Raw genomic sequence first — 21191 nt, 5'->3', positions numbered from 1 at the left:
CAAATGGTTTTGTTATAATATTATCTGTAGCTCTGCCTCCGAGAACGGACTAAAGATCTATGGGAGAGAATGCCTAACACGATTGCATGGCGCTGCCCCGTCCCTTCATTAGGACTGGCTTTCTAATCGAGGATCGAAGTCTAATGAAGTCACTGCTGTGTTCATGTATTGTGGGGACACATTCATTGTAATTTCAGCTAAGCAAAGAAAACGAGGTGTATTATATGCACAGAAAGGCTACTGGAGTGACCGGCTAGTGGCTGGCAACAATCATTGGCATAGAATATATATAGTCCATGCTATGTCCACCTTCTGCAAACTTTTTAATCTTTTTTTTTTTTTTCAAGTGCATATTAAAATAAAAAGGGACTCTGCACATGATGACTGTTCACACAAAGTCCTGCCGCTTGGTGCTTCATGGAGGGGCCAACCATTTAGGGAAACGTTCCTACCTGCTTGTTTTCCATCTATCTCCACCCCCTCTCTTCTTTGATTGACAGCTCTGGCTTCATAGAGCCAGAGAAGGGCCGAGATAGAGGGGAACCAAGCAGGTGGGAAGGTGTATGCAAATGATTGGCCCGGCCATGAAGCATCGAGCATCTGTGCTTGGTTTGAACAGTCATGCTGAAAGTCACTTTTTGGTATGTGCACACGATCAGTAAACGCTGCGGGTTGGACCCTGCGTACTTGTGCAGCATGCAATCTTCAGCAGCCAGATGTTACAGCATAGTCTGTGAGATTTCAAGAAATCACCTGTCCACTATGTATCCAGAGATGGACATGCGGCACATCTCTCCAGACCGCGGCGTGTCGATTTCTCTTGCGATAGTCTCCGCAAGAGAAATTTCACCCATACAATGTATTGGACGCTGTGAATCCGCACGGCTCAGTGAACACATGCAGATTCACAGCAGCAAACATACACTGCGTCCAAAGCGCTGCCAATTCCGGATTGTGTGCACCCGGCCATAACCATTTCTTCCCGTTTGTGTTTACAAATACAAACCTCTGCATCTCCACGGTAACAGACCTCAAAGAAGCGCTATGTAGTCAGATCCTTTGTCATATTCCCATCTCTGCAAAGTACAGTATAAGGCTACTTTCACACTAGCGTTAACTGCAAACCGTCACAAAAACGTCTTTTTGCCAAAAAAACGGATGCGTCAAAAAAGTGCAAAATGTATGCAACGCATACAGCATTTCGACGGATCCGTCTATTTGGGGATGTCTGGCCAATTAGCTAAAAAAATCCTGTTTCTGAGCATGCTCAGTAGAAAAAAACGTATTGCAGTGCTGCATTGCGTCGTACGACGTGTCTCGACGCATCCGTCGCTCATAGACTTTCATTGTAGCCAAAGACGCATGCCGATGGATGCGCCGAGACACGTTTTTTTGTCGGAGCCAAAAAACGTTGCAATCTACGTTTTTCCAGACGACGTGTCGCCTAATTTCGACGCATCCGTCGAAAGACGTATACCGACGTATGCAAATCCGTCGCAATGCGTCGCCAATACAAGTCTATGGGGAAAAAACGCATCCAGCAAAATATTTTGCTGGATGCGTTTTTTCTGCAAAACGACGCATTTTAACGTATTGCAGTTAACGCTAGTGTGAAAGTAGCCTAAGTGGAAAAAGATGAGACTGCAAGATAACAAGATTAGATTAGTTCACATTTGTACATCTGCCTTTGCCTTTTTTTATATACATTTACTGTATATAATACGCCCTGCTGTGTACAGTGTTGTGCTTATTATTCCCCCCCACACTTGTTCTTACTGACTTACACAGGCCCATTCACCTGGATTTTGGTGCCAACTCTGTGGGGAGTGGCACAAACTGAATTAAAGCCATCTACGTTAGATTTAGTGAAATGTACTGCTGAGCAGGGCTGTGGAGTCATGGAAATTGGGGAGTCTGAGTCGCAGGTTTGGCTTACCGACGCCACAGCCCTGCTGCTGAGCTCCTAGAATTACAGATTATAGAAATGCTGACAATGCGTTACTCTAAAATACTAGGAGACGTTTTTGCTCTTGTTTTATTAGGGTATGTTTACACATCACATTTTTTTTGTCTAAAGAAACATAATTTTACTGTCCCAGCAAAGCGAATGAGCTTTCTAAAATCGTATCTGCAAGATGTCAATTCTTCCAGCATTTTTGCATGGCTTTTAGCGTGTTCAATTGAATGGGGAAAACCGCATGCAAAAAATGTGCAGTTTTTTTAGGCAGAATTTTTCACGTCAAGAGAATTATTGATGCAGAGATGTCTGCAGCAAGTACTTAATGTGCGCACATACCCCAACTGTTCTAGAGATGTGGGCCTTTTCATTTAGTGTAATTTTTATGGCCTTTTTAGTGTGATTTTTGTTTTTGAATAATAGTGGAGGATTCAGGACCCCCATGGTAGGTCCCACCAGTGACTTACAGCTGTCTCTCTACAGCAGGGGTCGGGAACCTATGGCTCGCGAGCCAGATATGGCTCTTTTGATGGCCGTATCTGGCTCGCAGACAGGGGGCCCGGGGCCGGCAAGTCAGACGCCCCTGGTCACCGCACTATGTCCGCCTCCTGCTCCCGCACACTTCCGTCACTTACTTCCAGGGACGGATTATCAGAGGGTCAATATGGGCGGTAGCCCAGGGCCCAGTGGTCTGGGGGGGCCCTGGGCTACCGCAGATTAACCCTCTGATAATCATTTGTGAATGCCGGCCCGTGCCGGCCGCCGCCGCCGGCGTTTGTGCCCCCCGGACCCGGTGGGCGGAGAGAGGGGGCCGCATCGGGCCCCTTCTCATCTGCTCACCGGGCCCCTTGCAGCGCTGCGGCGGTTTCCTATTGATGTGCGGGCGCGCGCCCGCACATCAATAGTTAACAACAACAGCCGCCAGCCAATTGGAGGCTGGCGGCTGATGTCGGCCGCAGCGCACACGTCGCCGGCGTCTGACGTCATTGTCAGTCGCCGGCGAGTGTGCGCTGCTGCAGGGAGCTCGCCGCCTGGAGCGCGGACAGGTGAGGAGACTGCTTGTTTTTTTTTTTGTTTTTTTTGGATCAGTTATCGGTGGACACACTGGGGGAGTGGGGGGCAATGCTGGAGGACACACTGGGGGGCAATGCTGGAGACACTGGGGCAGATTGGAGGACACACTGGGGGCAATGATGGAGACAGTGAGGCAGATTGGAGGACACACTGGGGGGGCAATGCTGGAGGACACAGTGGGGCAGATTGCTGGAGACAGTGGGGCAGATTGCTGGAGACAGTGAGGCAGATTGGAGGACACACTGGGGGGGCAATGCTGGAGACACTGGGGCAGATTGGAGGACACACTGGGGGCAGTGCTGGAGACAGTGGGGCAGACTGGAGGACACACTGGGGGGCAAAGCTGGAAACACTGGGGCAGATTGGAGGACACACTGGGGGCAATGCTGGAGACAGTGGGGCAGATTGCTGGAGGACACACTGGGGGGCAATGCTGGGGGACACACTGGGGGCAATGCTGGAGACAGTGGGGCAGATTGCTGGAGACAGTGGGGCAGATTGCTGGAGACAGTGGGGCAGATTGCTGGAGACAGTGGGGCAGATTGCTGGAGACAGTGGGGCAGATTGCTGGAGACAGTGGGGCAGAATGCTGGAGACAGTGAGGCAGATTGGAGGACACACTGGGGGGGCAATGCTGGAGACACTGGGGCAGATTGGAGGACACACTGGGGGCAATGCTGGAGACAGTGGGGCAGATTGGAGGACACACTGGGGGCAATGCTGGAGACAGTGGGGCAGATTGGAGGACACACTGGGGGGGCAATGCTGGAGACACTGGGGCAGATTGGAGGACACACTGGGGGCAATGCTGGAGACAGTGGGGCAGATTGGAGGACACACTGGGGGCAGATTGCTGGAGACACTGGGGGCAGATTGCTGGAGACACTGGGGGCAGAATGCTGGAGACACTGGGGCAGATTGCTGGAGACACTGGGGCAGATTGCTGGAGACACTGGGGCAGATTGCTGGAGACACTGGGGCAGATGATTGCTGGACACACTGGGGCAATGCTGGATACACTGGGGCAATGCTGGAGACACTGGGCCAGATTGCTGGACACACTGGTGGTAATATGCTGGACACACTGGGGCAGATTGCTGGACACACTGTCTGGGGGCAATATGCTGGACATACTGGGGCAGATTGCTGGACACACTGGGGGTAATATGCTGGACACACTGGGGGTAATATGCTGGACACACTGGGGGCAGGACTGGAGGCATGGGCAGAATGTAGACACGGGGCATGATTGGAGACATGGGGCAGGATGGATACAATAATAAAATAGACAATTGACATAACTGACAATGCGTTGTGTGACATGTCCAACATTCCAGCTTCTTTCTTCTGCGAATGCCTCAAAGCTGGCATTCTCTCAACATCAGGTGGGAAGAATGCCAGCTTCCAGTCATGCGCAGGAAAAAGAAGAAGCCAGACTGCTGGACTGATGTCATGCATCGCAAGCTCACAATGTAAGTTATTTATTTAATTTTTTACTGCTAATTACCATTGTTTCAGTCCAGTTGTGGCTTTATACAGCAGGGAGGAGCATTCCTTGCTGTACTAAGTGAACATTGAAGCGATTGATCTGTCAATGGCCCTTTAAACATATTGTACGGCTCTCGCGGAATTATATTTCAAAATATGTGGCGTTTACGGCTCTCTTAGCCAAAAAGGTTCCTGACCCCTGCTCTACAGGAATGAAATATATCTTGGTACCGTGTTAGCCAGTAGTCAGCTGTCTCTCTCTACACCTATACAAAGAAAGCTGCCAGTCACTGATAGGACCGCCGACTGGACCGAATGTCCCAGAATACCAGATTTATGTCCATAAACCACAGGTTATACTGAATCTTTTCATACAAGTCTATATATCCCTCTACTCTGCTGCCCCTGCTCTATAACATAGTGCCGGCAGATTAAACTGCGTTTTTATGGTGACAGGTTCACTTTAAATCAAAATCGATTGATGTTTCTTTCGGTCTCTGTTTCGTTTAAGGCACTGCGCTTCATTATGCTGATACTGCCTGTTCTGATCACTTTTTAGCATTCTCATTATCATCCAGTGCATTTCTATACAGTAGAAGACTCCAAAGCCACTATTCATAATACATGGTACTCACATCCCACCTCTCTGTACAGGTAACAGCCTGCCTAGGAAACTCCTCCATAGCAGTCACTGAAATCTGCAGACTGTTCATATGGTCCATGGTAAAGCACCTCGAGATGCTGCTAACAGAAGCCATCACCATGGCCATCCCTGCAATAGTTCATAGAATAAAAAAAATACATATACTTGTATATAAATTACAAAACGTTTCATGATCTCTGGTATTAATTGTTTAAATTCATAAAGAAATGCTGTCAATTTGTTATAAGACATAATTTCAGTTAAAGGGATTGTCCAAATTCAGAAAAATTCCAGAAACCATTCAGAACCTTTTTAGAAAAGAAAATCTCCATCGAGTTGTTCTGTGGGGATTCTGCTCCTGTGCCGTTCCCTGGTCTTCCTCTCTAGTCTACATGGTTGTGGAAGAGAATGTAATGCGTGTGCCATCCGGTTGGGCCAATTTGGCCAAATTTCAATGAATAGATGCCAGTTGTGTGCGGACGGACATGTGAATTGGCATCATGCGTAGTGCCCTTACTTGCAATGTCTGCCTGTGAGCATTGTATTCCCCAATCCCTTATTGATATGTATGTAGTGTGGAGGGCTGTAAATCTTCACCTTCCGCCATCTTCTTCGGTTTCCAGCAGTGATCGTCTTCTGACCCATGCGACTGCTGATCCGCTTATGAGCGTCTGCTATGTGGGGCGATAGCTTTGCCGCTGTGAGCATGTGAGGCTACATTTGCACATCCGTGTGTGAGTTACCATCTGAGGGAAACGCAGCGATTTTATTTATTATCTTTTTTCAAGTGTAATCATTCCACAGGACTTTTTTTTTTTTTCAAATTTTTTTTCTTACACACACACCATATCCCAATTTTTTTTTTCTCACCAAGCTGAGTGTCTAAACTATTCGTTGACTATAAGCAGTGGATCAGTAAAAATTGGATTATTTATATATTTATTCACTGTTTATATAGCGCAATAAATTCCACAGTTTTACAGACATTATTTGTGTTGTCCCCATTGGGGCTCACAATCTATCTATCAGTTTGTCTTTGGAGTGTGGAAGGAAACTCATGCAAACACGGGGAGAACATACAAGCTCCTTGCAGACGTTGTCTTTGGTGGGATTTGAACCCAGGACCCGAGTGCTGCAAGGCTGCAGTGCTAACCACTGAGCCACCGTGCTGCCCATGAAACTCTGAAGTACCAAGTCTGACTTCCCTGTTTTATCTATTTTAAATGGATCCCTCAGACTTTAAGGCAATGTGCCCACGATCCGTAAGTAGCATCATTTTGGATGTGCTCTATTGACCGCAGGTAAATCCGCATGTGTTCAATGAACAATGTGGATTTACCGCATCCTATACATCCTATTATGCTAATTTCTGTTGCAGAGCCTAGCTTCTCGGCAAGAGAAATGAACATGCTGGGTCTCGTACGTTCGTGCCGCATGTCATTTTCCATGGGTGATCCACAGGAGCACATACACGTATGGTGGACATGGGATTTCATCCACTATGCTGTAACATCTGGACGCTGAGGGTTTGATGCTGCATAAATACACAGCCTCAAAACCGCAGCAGATTCTGAATGTGTGCACGTACCTTAATGGCAGAGTATCAGCCTCAAAACAGATGAGAATAGAACATGCTCTCATGTGTCTCTTCTACCAGAGACACGGATACGTTTTTAAAACTGATGGGTGGATCAATAAAACGGAGCCAAGAGGGAAATAAAATTGTACATCACTTGGACGAGTCCCACAGATATGTAATGTAGCCTAACCTTGAGAAAGTGACTACCTGGCCACACAAGACATAGGCAGCTAATCTGACCGAATACTGAACGTGTGAACGTGGCCTTACAGTTGGGAATGTCTGGTCTCTTGGAGGCAATTGTCAGCGATGAGCAAGATCTGCCCTATGTTTCCTCTCCCCATTAGAATCGCCTGCACAGTTGTAGGGAGGGAAAGCTGTCGGCTAAATGAGCATTTGGTCACTGCTAAGATCTAAGGAGATCCTAAGGCCTTGTTCACGTTGCAGAGCGTTTCCACTGCAAATATGGACAGAAAAACTGCAGCACATTTCAGGTTTGATTGCATCTTTATCACAAAGTATTATATTGGGTGAATCCACTGTGAAAACCTGAACAAGGATTAGCGTTCTGCAGGTTCCGAAATCCTTTCCATACACTTATTTTCATGTGGATTTGGCTTTCAAGACACCATTAACTTGTACAGTAAAATGCAAAGTATTTCTTCACAAATCCTGACCAAACCCTAAGGCTATGTTCAAAAGTTGCGTTTTTACTGCAGGTTTTTTAATACAAATTTTAAGCTGCGTTTTACAGTACCAGCAAAATCTGGGATTTCAGAAATCTCATGCACACACATTTTTTTTCCCCCTGACTTATTTGGATAACTGCAATTTTTTGGCAAACTGCAGCATGTTACTTCTTTCAGCGTTTTTTCAGCGTTCTTTCACCCATTGAAAGCAATGGGTAAGTGCAAAAAAGCAGCCATCAGGTTTTGCTGTGTTTTTGTTGCCAAAGTCTTAAGAAAGTTAAATCCTCTTTTTTGGGAGCGCTAAACTTTATCAACATGTCCAAGAAATAATAAGAACGCAGCAAAATTTTTTGCAAAAACTCATCAAAACCTGCTTTTTTGAGGCTGCATTTACTGCCAAGAGAGCAAGTTTTGCCTGCAGAAAAAAAGCAGCAAAAATGCAACGTGTGACCATATCCTATGGGTGTGTGCACACCTTAAGTGTTTGGTGCAGAAATTTCTGCATCTCTTGGCAGGAAAAACGCTGCGTAAAATAGGCGCCTTTTTGCAATGTTTGTAATACAAAAACAGACAGAATTGACAATGCTGTAGGTGTAAATCTGCGAGTCACAAATTAACAACGTGTGTATGAGACTTCAAGCTTCTCATTCACTTTTTGCTGGCATCAGGAAACCCTTCAGTTTTTTGGGGGGAAAGTCTGTGGAGAATAAAAAGCAATAAATCTGCAACGTGTGCACAGGCTCTAGAGCGGAGTTTAAGGGTATGTACACACGTATCTGTGAGGGCTGCAGATTTGATAAATCCACAGTGCAAAACCGCTGCGGTTTTTCCTGCGGATTTATCGCGGTTTCTATTGCGGATTCTGCTGCGGGTGTACACCTGCAGTTTTCTATTGGAGCAAGTGTAAACCCGCAGCAGAATCCGCACAAAGAATTGACATGCTATGGAATGTAAACCGCTGCGTTTCCGCGCGTTTTTTCCGCATCATGTGCACTGCGGATTTCGTTTCCCATAGGTTTACATTATACTGTAAACGCATGGGAAACAGCTGCGGACCCGCAGCAAAATCCGCAACGTATGCACATACCCTTAACCGGCCACTCTCAGGCTTAGATGCAGCCGGTTGTTTTTCAATTACCAGCCCGTGTTTAGACAGGCAGAAACTTCCATACCCACAGAACGATCACAAACACATTCTGTATGCATAAGCTGTCACTGTTCTCTGTAGCAAATGGACAATATATACACAGGATGATGCACTGCCGAGAACAATCATTTTTAAGCAACTTAAAGGAGTTGTCCACTACTAGGACGGCACCATCTTAAACTAATTGTTCGGCCCCGATGATGCCTATACTCTCCTCCCGTGCGGGCTCCGTTCCAGCAGTGTCGGCACTCGCGGTCCCAGGGCGCGGATGCGGTGGAACGACACGTGATGCCCGGCATCCAATCAGCACTAGCATCACTGTCTCCACATACGGACAAACTGAACATGAAGAGGAAGCCAGGGATCAGCTGGCTTCATGCTCAGTTCGTAGGAAGGTGGCGACGGTGTCACCGTACCGCATCACAGCCTCGGGGGGAGGAAGTGCTGACACCTCAGAAACTGCGCCATAACGGGAGGCAGTTATAGGTTTTAATAATTTTATTGGGGCCAAACATTTAGTTTAGGTAAGGCTTGTTCTTGTAGTTGACAACCCCTTTAAAGGAAATGGGTCAAACGTGGTGACAGATGTAAACTCTTAATATGAGCATACAGGTTACAGACTGCTGAAAACAGACCTACCTGCGTGTCTCATCAGATGTGGTGGTGGTCATAAATCCTTCACTTTTCAAATTAGTTTCACCAGAGGAAAAGTATTTTTCCTTGTTTGTTGAGTGACTGGCCAATAATTGCGAAAAGAGTTCCTAGGAAAGCTTATTTACTTTTATTGACCAGTGTAAATGCCCAATAAGATTTGCGTAGTGGCCAACGTGCATTTGACAATGTCTGAAGGATTAGGGACAAGAACCTTCCTCCTCTCAGTGCAGATTTAGCATAAGCCGGAAGCTTCTCAGCACACCCAACTGCATTCAGTCCTTCACCTATTAATAGTCCGCTTGTTTGTATAATGACAATGCCCATTACTGACTACACACTGAAGTAAGATTATATAATTGATTGAATTCTTAATAGAGAACTTGACCTGAAATACAAGTTGTCTTCTAAAAATAGTGCTAATAACCCACATGAATATAGATTTCTCAGGCTTATGTCAGGATCTCCTTTGAAGGCCACGTTGGTGATTCTCTTGTGAGCCCAATATGGCTGATTTATAAACTATAATAATGCAAATAGATTGAAATTCAACTGTACCAAAGGTATGAAGCTATACCAACCACCCAAAGCGGAATACTGTTTTCAGAATGCTTGGCTTCTTCAGGATCTGGTTCTTTTCATCTTCTGTTTTGCCTTCTCCGTGCACTTGGTAGCACTTTGTATCTGGTGACCGGGTCGTGCTGCTGCAATTGAATATTGTTATTCAATATAAAGATGTCTGGACCATACAACACATGCACGGTTTTACCTCTGTTTAGATTGTAAGCTCTTGTGATCGGGGTCCTCATTTTGTGTTTGAATTTTTGAACAGAATGTTGTTATAAAATTGTCCTAGTTGCACAAAAATATTTGTGACATCTCGAAGTTGTGGGAAAAAAAATGGGAGCTTATCATTTTTACGCCAATCCAGTTGCACCCACTTTTGGAAAAGTAAGCAAAGTTTAGACAACATGTGGCCGATACTTACCCCCCACCATTCTCGCCTTATATCAGCGTTTTCGCGGTCGGTCTTGAATAGGTTGTAACCTGCCGGATCTCTCCAGTGTTTGATGGAGTGAGACTGAGATCACATTTGAAAAGGGTTGTGTTGTGTGCGCCGGCGTCCCTGCATGCTGCCCCTCTCCCCCAGCAGGGACACTGACTCGCTCACGGTGGCCCCTGTCCTGCAATCCCTCCTCGTTGGCTGCTGCCAGGGGTACACACAAGGTGCTCTGTGATTGGGGAGCGCACTCCCTCCTTCTAAAGGGGTCACTCGCACCGTCCTAAAGTGTCCCCAGCCAATGGCTGTGAAGTACTTATTAGTTTAGGTACCTGCATGTAGGTGCCTGTGCAACATTGTAAGTCTGTTCTCAAAACGCTTGCTAGTTCTCGGGTCCCTGTCCGTTAGTTACCATTAGTCCTGCTAGTATCTGTCCGTCCCTAACCTCCTTGCTATTATTTGCCGTGCTAGTCTGTATGACAGGCGGACCCGCCTGCACCTGCTGTGCTAGTCTGTATAACAGGCGGACCTGCCTGCACCTGCTGTGCCAGTCTGGATATCAGGCAGACCCGCCTGCACCTGCTGTGCCAGTCTGTATAACAAGTGGACCTGCTGTGCCAGTCTGTATAACAAGCGGACCTGCTTGCACCTGCTGTGCCAGTCTGTATAATAGGCGGACCCACCTGCACCTGCCTTGCCAGTCTGTAAGTCAGTATAATAGGCGGACCCGCCTGCACCTGTCGTACCCATCTGTATAACAGCTGGACCCGCCTGCTCCTGCTGTGCCAGTCTGCATAACAGCTGGACCCGCCTGCACCTGCTGTGCCAGTCTGTATAACAGTGCCTGCCTGTATCATCTGTCCTCTCCTTCTGGACCGTTCCAGCTATCCATCCCTTATGGTCCAGCTGCCATGTGCCTGTGGTTTGTCCTGGAGTAGCACCTGGTGTTCATGGGAAGCCAAGCGTAACCCCACCATCAGGAACCCTAGTGAAGAGTCGGGTACCCGCCCAGTCATGCTCTGCCAGGCTCTCCTCAGACCACAGTTCTACCACTCCCGTTACAGGTTGTCCTGTCCAAATCGATAAGTCTGTGTGAGTCCAGACTTATGAATTTCTCCAGCACACGCCCCAGTTTCTGACCTGGAACTGGAGGGTCTGTATTAGTTATACTTACTCCTGGCCGGGGCCTGTCTAGCGGTTGTGGCCTCGCTCCATACACAGTGTATGGAGTGAGGCCTCCCCTGCTGGTCTGGAGCATGTGCAGTATAACTCGTACATACCCTCAGGTCCCAGGTCAGATACCAGGGAATTCCCGCAGTGCACGGTGCCCCCAGTGCGTGGTCTGGGGGGGATTCATAACTCTGCAGTCACGCAGAGTGACTAGAGACTTGTTAGTCTGAGAGCCTCGATCTGGCTGGTTTAGTGCTCACAAGGTGGCGCCGGAAGGACCGAAGGGGTGCTGATGAAAGGTGAAGATGGCTGCGGATAAGCTCAAAACTAGGGTCAGAGACGTTGGGTTAGGAGCACCACTCGAGCAGAAAAAAATTGCTGACGTGGTGCTTTAAAGAGGCGCATCTTACTAGAAGACTCGCTCCTCTAAGACTGGTGGGCAGAACACCAACCTTAATGAATCAGTCTGATACTGTGTGCACATGTACTTGCTGCATTGTAAAGTGCTGCTGAATATTATGGTTCTATATAAATATTATTTTAGTATTCTTCCCAATGACACCTCTGACTTGCTTTTTAGAGTTAAGTCCTGTTTTTCTGTCTTAATTGTAGAAATAACTATTCATCCCAAATTTTGAGCAATATGCCAGTGATCCGCAGAGGTAGGACTGGGGCACCTGAGGCCGTACACTGGGCCCACAAGCTTTACATAAATGCAGTGTGTTACGTGCTTCACATTTTTTTTTTTTAACTGTATTTGAGAACTAGCAATTTAATGTTTTTCTTTTTTCCTGTTGCTAGTGAAGACTTTTGTATGCCAAATACTAGCTGTTATCTTTTTTTTTTAACAATAATTTTACTTTATTTTTTACCCAACTTATTAGAGAAGAGGTTACGGTATATATAGAGGGTGCAGCATGATTCAAAGACTGCAGAAGACAATTTGTCGATTTAGTTTTTTCCTCACGTGTGTCTTGTAAAGTTGCTGTAGACTAACCTTTTAAATCTGTCGCCCAGTCATAAGTTGGCCATTCAGATATGGACACCACAATCCTTTATCCAACAATGATTATTAGGGTTTTTTTATGATATGACAATGCTTGTAGTGTTATTACCAGTGTACAATTACTACAGACTTTAGGAGGAAGCAGACGTAAAGGAGCATCGCTTTACTGCAGGATCAGACTGCACACCGTAATCTGTTACCATGGAGACGAATGGGTCTGCATTGGTGCTATAGACAAAAAACCGTAGGCTATTTTGTATTCAAAGAAGAAATGGAGATAATACCGTGTACATTGGTGCTGCTCCTACCGGTAACATTTCAGAGCATTGTCCATCGTGTTTAATAATCTGAATTTTCCTGTAACTAGACTTGTTAACGGCAGGCACATACAGTGATGGCTTTCATTTTTAACTGTCTATTTACGTGATGGAAATGATCCACTGACTGGTGATTAAAAAGAAGAACTATGTCATTTTAAGCCGTTCATTTTCATCTTTCATTTTCATCTTGGCTGCCAGCAAAAAAATGTACCGTAACTGCTTTTAATATAATTCTGTTAATGTAACACTTTTCCCTGAGTGACTGATGAGCGAGGTCAGAATCTAGAAATTGGTTTGTTTCCTTTTTAATTAAAAGGATCACTTGTCTCTCACTATAATTTGCCCCTTTTTTATATTGCTGGAAACACTGTACTGTTTTTCTGTACCCTGTTATGCCTGAATGAGCTGCCATGTGCCACCCTGTGATGGCAGATAAATGTCGGCCTACTTTTAATCTATGCCCATCATCGAGTATGTGTGTTTTTAAAGGGAATCTGTTAACAGATTTATACTACCTCATCTGAGAGCAGAATAATGTAGGAAATGAGACCCTGATTCCATCGATATATCACTCCGTTTACTGGGTGTAGCAGTTGTGATACAATCTAGTATTTGGATGTGGCATGTAGCAGAGCTCAGAAAGCTTCCCCCCCCCCCCACACCGCTGATTAGCAGCTTTGTGAGTACATTGTAAATTGGCAGTAAGCTGCTTATCGGTGGAGGGGGCGTGGTTGGACTAGGAAGCACACGGGCACCTAGTCCAGCAGTGATAATCTCCTGCTAATAAAACACTAGTAATTTTGCACATACAAGTTGTACTTAACTTAATCACTATAAAGTAGCACCTGATGTGAGTCTTAAGATTTGCATTGAGAAAGTGACTTCCAGTCCACAGAAAAGATGCTGTGTGATCCAACTAACCAGATCTGTGGTCACGTGGCGTAGAGGAGGACCGAGCAGCGCTGGGTATGGAAGATGGAGATCGATAAGTATTTTAATACATACTCTGCACATAACTATCATTTATGGGTAGATGCAAATATAAAGTTTTCAGTGGCATTCTTTATGGGAAGAAAACTTGCACTATTTATATGAACTTAGTTTAACAACTGATGCAGCAGCTGTGTGCATTAGTGTTAGGGGTGATCACCCCACCTTAGGGTGTTCACCAATAAAACTTGCCTACAAACGTGCTCCTGGTGTTTTAAACATGAAATGCCCATTGCTGTTCTGTGATCAGCAGCTTTTTCCGACATTGATCAGATAACTTTGCCTGCGACCATTCATTTCTTTGTGTTTGTTACCCTGATGACACGATGGGTAACTAACACTACTTGCAGATTAGCCCCATAGGGTAATGCTTAGCCATATGCCCGCTCCCCTTTCTCAGCAGTTCTGATTGCAGATCCATAATAGAAATCGTTGTGACATCTTTGATTTGCGTTGAAACTCATCAGTGCAAATACGCAGCTAATGTTTTCATGTGAACATAACAATAACCGCTGCCCTTTGCCCACCATCTCACAAACTTCATCAGATTTCACCCCATCAAAAATAAGTGGCGCCTATGTCCAATAGAGTAGTTAAGTTTTGTTGAATCTGGGCTTCAGGTTGATGAGCAGCGGAGCCTCTGCGTTGGCTAGCTCTGCTTAAAAGTCCGCTGTCCTGCTCCACAGGAGAGGTGATGGGTCAATGATCACCAGAGATACGAGTGCTTCTCACTAAATTAGAATATCATCAAAAAGTTAATTTATTTCATTTCTTCAATACAAAAAGTGAATATATAGTCATTAAAAACAGAGTGATTTATTTCAAGTGATTATTTCTGTTAATGTTGATGATTATGGCTTACAGCCAATGAAAACCCTAAAGTCATTATCTAAATTAGAATACTTTATAACACCAGCTTCAAAAATAATTTTAAAATCCAAAATGTTGGCCTACTGAAATGTATGTTCAGTAAATGCACTCAATACTTGGTCGGGCTCCTTTTCCATTAATTACTGCATGCGTGGCATGGAGGTGATCAACCTGTGGCACTGCTGAGGTGTTATGGAAGCCCAGGTTGCTTTGATAGCAGCCTTCAGCTCGTCTGCATTGTTGGGTCTGGTGTCACTTTTCTTCCTCTTAACAATATCCCATAGACTCTCTATGGGGTTAAGGTCAAGTGAGTTTGCTGGCCAATCAGTATCAGTGATACTGTTGTTTTTAAACCAGGTATTGGTAATTTTGGCAGTGTGGACAGGTGCCAAGCCCTGCTGGAGAATGAAATTTCCATCTCCAAAAAGCTTGTCGGCAGAGGGAAGCATGAAGTGCTCTAAAATTTCCTGGTAGACGGCTGCGCTGACTTTCATCTTGATAAAACACAGTGGACCTACACCAGCAGATGACATCACTGATTGTGGAATCTTCACACTAGACCTCAAGCAGCTTGGATTGTGGCCTCTCCACTCTTCCTCCAGACTCTGGGATTTCCAAATGAAATGCAAAATTCACTTTCACCTGAAAACACCTTGGACCACTGAGCAACAGTCCAGTTCTTTTTCTCCTTGGCCCAAGTAAGACTCTTCTGGCGTTGCCTATTGGTCATCAGTGGCTTGACACAAGGAATGTGACACTTGTAGCCCATGTCCTGGATACGTCTGTGTGTGGTGGTTCTTAAAGCAATGACTTCAGCAGCAGTCCACTCCTTGTGAATCTCCTCAAAATTTTTGAATGGCCTTTTCTTAACAATCCTTTCAAGGCTGCTGTTATCCCGGTTTCTTGTGCACCTTTTTCTACTACATTTTTTCCTTCCACCAAACTTTCCATTATTATGCTTGGATACAGCACTCATAGAACAGCCATCTTCTTTAGTAATGACTTTTGTGGCTTTCCCTCCTTGTGGAGTGTGTCAGTGACTGCCTTCTGGACATCTGTCAAGTCAGCAGTCTTCCCCATGATTGTGGAGCCTAATGAAACAGACTAAGGGACCTTTTTAAATGTTTTTGTTAATTATTCTAATTTACTGAAATAATGACTTTTGGGTTTTCATTGGCTGTAAGCCATAATTATCAACATTAACAGAAATAAACACTTGAAAAAGATCTCTCTGTTTGTAATGACTCTATATAATATATGGGTTTCACTTTTTGTATTGAAGAACTGAAATAAATTAACTTTTTGATTACATAGTGAGAAGCACTTGTAGTCATCAGTTTAATGAATGGGGTTCTAGAGTGCATTATACAAATGGTCCCAATGTGCACCACAGCTCTATTCATCGGTGGGAGTGCCAGATCACTGTACTCTGCTTCCTTTTTTAAACAAGCGCTCCCATCAAAATTTGTATCCTCTTTGTATTGCAGTTTTCACATTGTACAGTGCTGTGTAATTACAATTGCTCATTTTGCCTTTCTACACAGCTAATTATTTTGTTTTCTAATAGGTATATGACACCATGTGATTAAGACCTGACTAGCTGAATTCTTCTAAGCTCTATGTAAAAGTAGTTCAATTTTCTCTGCACAAATCATGAGTTACTGCAAAAGTCCATGTCAGTGGGAGGCAGAGCAGCTGGGTCAGGAGTTGAAGAGCGGAATGATTGCTGCAGGGACAAGACTCCTATTTATACATAGAACAGAGAAAAGAGAAGGATTAGCTGGGTAGAAAGGCAAAATGAGCAATTGTAAGTACACAGTGCTGTATAATGTGGTGATTACTATATATTACGAGGATAAAAACTTTGATGGTTCTGCTTCTCCAATAGAAGTTTGATGTTTTGGATTGTTTGTTGCTTTTTGTTTTTTTATTATACTAAAGGCATATTTTATTGTAAGATTGAGCCCAGCAGACCAATGTACCGATACATATAATGTGCTTTTCTTAATTAAGGTAGTATAGTAAAGTGACAGATCTGTAATGGTTTGCCGTCTTTTTCACGCAGCATAGTGGCGGTTTGCTGCTGCTTGTCTCTTATAAAGTAGCGTAATATGTGTTCTTTATTTGTATGATCAATACACTGCGCATTATTACCCTGCTCTGTGTCATAAAGATAATGTAGCACAGGGCTGCTCCAGTGACTGTGTCTGTTCTTCCTTGCAGGTCCTCTCTGCACTTGATATTCTCCAGCCGCCTCACATTGATTATTTTGAAGAAATGTATCCTCTATGTTTCAGGCGTTTGCTGCTCCTAACTGAAATGTACAGCGCATAATAGTGCCTATCTAATGAGCCTTTCCTGGAGGTTTGTGTATTCATTGTAGTAACTGGAAGAAGTAAAAGCTGCGCAGGTCTTGTATGCACACAGATGGTCCTAGGGCCTGTGAATCTGGGTTTACTCTTAGACTGCATTTAAAGAGTCTTTCACCCCCAAAGCTCAAGATAAGCCGCTTATACAGCCCCTGATTGGCTCCTCGGTGCATCGTTCACGTGGCTCAGGGCTCGGGTCACTGTTCCATCACCTCAATTAGAATCCTACAACTTCCTCTTAACCATATTGACAGCGCTTGTGTCAGGCCAGGGATTCATTTCAGGCATTGATGAAGTGGAGGATGCTAATTGAGGTGATGGAGTGATGCACAGGGCCTTTTGCCAGGCCGAGGGTGCACTGAAGACTCCAATTAATTTTACCTAAAAATAAAAAAAATAGATATGCTAAAGTAGTGAGATCTATATTTACAGATTTAATTTTTTCTTTAATAGGGACTACGTTTCCCATGTGACCATATTAGCGGTTTAATTAGTATTTTGTGGGTGACAATCTCCTTTTATCTTCAGCTGTTTTGCAATATGAATTTTAAGCTTAGAAGGTTTTTTATAAACTGGTTATGTTGCTGCTAATGTTTGCTTCTGTGTTAGACAGAATCAGGTGGCTGATAACTATGCTTATGTCGAATACATGTGAAATTGGCTGAATGGCTGACAACTGGGGAAACTAGCAATGAAATTGCCAGTAGGTAAATGTGTGTATGTGTATACACATGCACGCACACATGCACACTCAAGAGAATGTTTTCGTTTTTTTTGGATAATACCCCAGTGCCCCTTTTCATCAGTAAGAACCATTTTATAATGAGACACAACTCTCAAAAGCTCCAGAAAACAACTTGGCTGATAGTGTTGCATGGCACCTATTCACATCCAAGTACCGTACATGCTTGAGTATAAGCTGAGATTTTCAGCCCATTTTTGTGGGCTGAAAGTGCCCCTCTCGGCTTATACTCGAGTCATGGTTGGCGGGTGAGGGGGAGCGACTGTCACATACTTACCTGCTCCTGGTGCGGTCCCTGCGTGTCCCATGGTCTCCGGCACCCGCAGCTCTTCCTCTGTTCAGCGGTCACGTGGTACCGCTCATTAAAGTAATGAATATGGACTCCACACTCATAGGGGTGGAGCCGCATATTCGTTACTTTAATGAGCAGTACCAGTGACCTCTGAACAGAGGAAGAAGCTGTCGGCTCCCGGACACCATCTGTCTGGGAGAAGCTGCCAGGGGCCGTGCCGGGAGCAGGTGAGTATTTCATATTCACTTTTTCCCTTTCCACCGACGCTCCGTCTTCCGCGTCCTCTGCACTGACTGTTCGGGTCAGAGAGCACGATGACGTATTAGTGTGCGCGCCGCCCTCTGCCTGAACAGTCACTGCAGAGAGACGGGACGCTGAGGGGCAGCAACAAGAGGTGAGTATTTCTTTTTTTTTTTTTTTTTTTTTTTTTTTATGCAGCAGCCTTGCATGTGGCACATTGTTATACGGAGCATCTTGTGGGGCCATAATGAACTATATGGAGCATTATATGTGGCACATTTTTATATGAAGCATATTACGGGGCCATAATGAACTTTAATGCAGCATTACATGTGGCACATTTTTCTATGGAGCATCATATGGGGCCATAATCAAATTTATGGAGCATAATATGGGCCCATCATGAACTTTTTGGAGCATCTATGGGCCCATCATGAACTTTATGGAGCATTATATGGGCCCATCGTGAACTTTATGGAGCATTATATGGTCCCATCATGAACTTTATGGAACATTATATGGGCCCATCATTCAAAAACACTTAACCTACTGATGTCTCAATGTATCTATTTTTATTTTTGAAATTTACCAGTAGCTGCTGTATTTTCCACCCTAGGCTTATACTCCCAGTTTTTTTTGTGGCAAAATTAGGGGGGTCGGCTTATACTCGGGTCGGTTTATACTCCAGTCGATCTATACTCCATTTCATTCACTGCCTTTTGTGAGTAGTGATAATGTATGTGCACTACCTCATTCATATGGGGCTTTGGGACCCTTTGGTAGGGTCATTGGGGATCTCAGCGGTTGAATTTCCTCCAATCCATCAGCTATAGAATATATTGTTTACAAGATAATTTAAAGGCAATTTGTCACCACATTTGATCTATCTAAACTATTTATTTTGCCATGTAGGTTATCGACTGCTGAGGAGCTAAATACCTGTGGGTCTCCTATCATATGCCTTGTTGCTGAGAAATCATCTTTTATCACTTTATATAAATGACTTCTTCTAGTCTCTGGGGAGGACGCTGCCTGGAAGATAACTCTGCCTCCAGAGATTATTCTACATGTAGGGGAGCTACCAGTGTGAGACAAGTAACTAACACAGAGCAGGAGAAATGAAATTTATCTTTTTCGCAAACACTTTTTTTTTTTTTTTTTTTTTAAGCTCTCTTTCAGCTCTGCTATATTATGACAATATATATTACAACCCTGTCTGCCTGTGAGAGGAAGCTGTAGACGTCAGGTATAATCACACACCGCTCTGCAGTGGGATCAGGAGAGCAGCCATCACACTGGTAACTCCCCTACATGTAGAATAATCTCTGGAGGCAGAGTTATCTACCAGGCAGCGTCCTCCCCAGAGCCTGGAAGAGGTCCTTTATATAAAGTGATAAAAGATGATTTGTCAGTAACAAGACACATGAGACACACAAGTAGGACTGTTTCCAGATGTTTATAAACTGTATGCCCATATTAAGTTATTAATAGTTTAGATAGGTCAAATGTGGTGACAGATTCCCTTTTAATGGTACAAATGTTACCCAAAAATAACACAATTTGCAAATGCTAGTCACAAAAAAAGCAAATCTGCAAAGTATTGTGACAGAATAAATCTCTCTTCCTACAGCTATTACTCGGTGTTGCCCACTTTGTTGGTCTCTAAGAAGGTTTAGAAGGGCATTCACTTGAAATGGTGCAGGCTATAAGTTTACTCTGCTGAGATGGCAAGAATCTCAGTATATTTCTGCCAGTTTCAAGTGAGGTGTATGGAAAAACCACCAGGGAATGATCACTAACACCTCTGATTGTCAGCATCATGAAGACGTTTGTCTGCACATACTGGCAAGGACGCTTGTACGTTATGGTCAGCAGATATTGTTCACCAGTTATTTTCAGATGCAACATCGGAGGGTTTACCAGCGCCAAACAACCCCTTTAAATTCCATTCTAATGGCTGTTTCTTATGTTCTCATGTACATTTATTTGAGGTGAATATACAGGTGTCTCATTCAGTTTATGCATCTTCATATGGTTTGTAAATTATCGATCCACCCAGATGACCTATAACATTGTCTGCCCTGAAAAAAAGGATCCCTGAGTCTCATCAGCAAATCACGGTCTCCCTTCATTGTGCTGAATAGGTTTCCCAGGAATGTATTCCATTATGTTGTAGTGTTATTCTTGGCTTTCTTTCACAAAGACCATCGGATTGTGCCTAGAAAACAACCAAGATTGCTTTCCTAACACCTAAGCATCTCAGGTTTAAAGAGGTATTTTATTGTATAAAATGGGTTGGTGTAACTGGTTCTGATATCCACAGCTTTACATCCAGGCCTGATATATTACATGCAGCATGTTGGCTCAGTGGTTAGCACTTATTACTAAGCTGGGGGTCTTGATTTTGAAACAGACCAAGGACACTATTCACATGCCGTCCATAACTTCTGTGTATTGGAGGTTTTCTTCCCAGATGCCAAGAACATTCTAATGGGTGGCATTAGGGCGGCACGGTGGCGCAGTGGTTAGCACTGCAGCCTTGCAGCGCTAGAGTCCTGGGTTCGAACCCCACCAAGGACAACATCTGCAAAGAGTTTGTATGTTCTCTCCGTGTTTGCGTGGGTTTCCTCCGGGCACTCCGGTTTCCTCCCACATTCCAAAGACATACTGATAGGGAATTTAGATTGTGAGCCCCATCGGGGACAGTGATGATAATGTGTGCAAAAAATGTAAAGCGCTGCGGAATATGTTAGCGCTATATAAAAATAAAGATTATTATTATAAAGATTATTATAATGGGTAGATTGGTTTCCTATGAGACTGACCCACGTCTTTGTGCGAAATGAAATTGTGATCCCTGATGCGAGTGTTGACAATCTTAGTACAGCTGATCATTTGATGATGCGTTCCGATTTTGTGTTTTTATAGCAAACAGCCCTTTTTATTATGAGATCTGAATGGCGC

General features: G+C 44.4%; 1 protein-coding gene across 1 annotated transcript in view; it reads left to right on the top strand.

Annotated features, from left to right (window-relative positions):
• The window catches only part of NLK (nemo like kinase), a 203239-nt gene that overhangs the window by 107395 nt on the left and 74653 nt on the right, over positions 1 to 21191 (top strand). The window contains exon 3 of the mRNA XM_069761294.1: positions 16808 to 16863. Within this exon, the coding sequence (XP_069617395.1) occupies positions 16808 to 16863 (56 nt within the window). The remainder of the gene's footprint in view (positions 1 to 16807; positions 16864 to 21191) is intronic.

Source organism: Ranitomeya imitator, chromosome 3 (assembly GCF_032444005.1).
Source record: "Ranitomeya imitator isolate aRanImi1 chromosome 3, aRanImi1.pri, whole genome shotgun sequence".
Classification (NCBI taxonomy): Eukaryota; Metazoa; Chordata; class Amphibia; order Anura; family Dendrobatidae; genus Ranitomeya; species Ranitomeya imitator.
This window is presented reverse-complemented; position numbering and strand designations above follow the sequence as displayed.